The sequence below is a fragment of the Nicotiana attenuata genome, unplaced genomic scaffold, assembly GCF_001879085.1.
Source record: "Nicotiana attenuata strain UT unplaced genomic scaffold, NIATTr2, whole genome shotgun sequence".
Lineage (NCBI taxonomy): Eukaryota > Viridiplantae > Streptophyta > Magnoliopsida > Solanales > Solanaceae > Nicotiana > Nicotiana attenuata.
The window spans coordinates 252,636-254,662 of NW_017671611.1; the positions used below are offsets into that span (position 1 = coordinate 252,636).

At 33.2% G+C, this 2,027-nt stretch overlaps 1 protein-coding gene across 1 annotated transcript in view; it reads left to right on the forward strand.

Annotated features, from left to right (window-relative positions):
• The first annotated feature begins 493 nt into the window (after positions 1-493).
• LOC109209285 (ubiquitin carboxyl-terminal hydrolase 27) overlaps positions 494-2,027 on the forward strand; it is a 9,583-nt gene continuing 8,049 nt past the window's right edge. Inside the window, exons 1-2 of the mRNA XM_019372529.1 lie at positions 494-935; positions 1,254-1,377. Of these exons, the coding sequence (XP_019228074.1) occupies positions 672-935; positions 1,254-1,377 (388 nt within the window). The 5' untranslated portion in view covers positions 494-671. The remainder of the gene's footprint in view (positions 936-1,253; positions 1,378-2,027) is intronic.

Below are 2,027 nucleotides of genomic sequence, written 5' to 3' on the forward strand. Positions count from 1 at the left end.
GGCTTTCACATCAAGGCAACGGTTGCTTCTTAATTTGCTTAAATCATGTGATTAAAGTGCATGTTAAATATTGTGTTACATTAGCCATTAAGTGTGGAATTATTTGAGGTATTAATGATGGGGACGTTTGGTTTACTATACTGAAAAAAAAAGATAGGATAAAGAAGGGAGGGAGGTGTAATTAAGATGTGACTTCTTGAAAATTTTAATCTATAGCACATAAATATAGAAAAATAGGAAAAATATCAAAAAATTGAGAAAAAAGATAAATGTGATTCATGGACAAAGAGACATGCCACATCACCTTCTCCCTTCCCAACTTTATATTTATATATAGATACAACACACGTGTTCAGAAACTAGTAGTATTAAAACAAACGAAGGACTACAACTTGACAAAAAAAGTGAAAAATAAAATAAAACAGAGGGACTGACCTTTCTCATTTTCCGCTCCATTTATTTATTTAAGAAATAGAAAAGGAAATTTACAATAAGCGGAAAAAGGAAAAGCAAAAAGGAAAAAAAGAAGCGGAAAATGAAGCGGCGATGAGGAGTAGGAGTTTAACCTGCAACTGCTCTATGAATTCTTATTACATCTTCCCCACACAAGTTCTTGAAATTGAGATCAAATATATCCTGCAAAATTTTGGAAATTTGACAATATTATAACAATGAAAGTTCATGGAAATATAAATTCTTATTCACTTGTAAACCAATTCAAACATGGGTTTAAATCCGACTGGGTCACTGCTCATGGGGTTCAAGTCTCAGTTGCTGCTACTCTACTAAGTATTGCTGGTTTCATATTTGCAATTAAAGATGGCAAACTCAGAAACTTCATGGTATCAGAGAAACATAGCTCAAACATTTATTATTGGACAATACCTGGATTGCAAAATCTTGGAAACAATTGCTTCCTTAATGTTGTTTTACAGGTAAAGATCAGACTTTTTAATTTAAAAAATCTACCTTTTCTTGAATTTTGTTAATGGGGTTGTCTCAGTTACTGTAAATAAGAGGTTTTTGATGAATATACCACCTTTTCTTGATCTTTGTTAATGTGACTGTTTTAATTATTGTAAATAAGAGGATTTTATGAATATACTTGAATAAATGTTTATTTGTTAGCTAGCTGTCTGAGTTTTAGCAAATTTATAGTTGGATTTTTCTGATTGGTTAGTCTTAATTTTTGTAACTATGAGGTTTTCGATGAATATATTTGATACAGGTTTGATTTTTGTTTTTGGGGTCAGGCTTTAGCTAGCTGTAAGAGCTTTAGCAAATTTCTTGAGCAAGTTGTGGAGGAATATGAGGGTTCATCAATGGAAGGAAGTGGAGACTTGCCAGTTATTGCTGCTTTGGCTTCCCTCGTAGAAGGTGAGTTTGAAGTGTGACATAGTAGAATTGGTTGGTTGAACTTGTATGAATAAACGCTTACTTGAGTTCTACTAGAGTGCTACTTGGATACAAATGAAAATGGAGAAAAGCTTGTGCTGTTAGAATCGATAGCTAGGTAGAGGTTAAGCAATAAAGTGTGACGGATTGAGTTAAATGCATCTTAGTTAATTATGGATTAAGAAGCACAGACGAATATGCACAAAATGTTTATATGTCGAAGGGTGTGGTTTGCACTACCAAGAACAGAATGAATGCTTGTGGTTATATAAAAGACCAAAATGGTACAAATTGGAATATGTAAACTGTATAAGTTTATATCATTCCAGCATTTTATGTCTGATTTTGATCAGGAAAACAGAGTTGTGGTTTTGATCTTCTTTTTCTGGAATAGTTATTACAATGAAGAGAGTTGTCGCCCTTAAGGGAATGTGTGATGTATCTGTAGATAATTTATCTCGATTTGTTAGTCTCTGGGATTTGGGGAAAGAAGTTAAAAGCTTTAATCTTTTGGTTAGAATACTTAATCTGCTTTTGCCCTGGATAATATGTTGGAACCATGGTTATGTATAAATCATCTTCTTAGGTAAAGCTGCCTTGAGCTTTATTTTTTTGGGGTTTTGTGGGGGGGG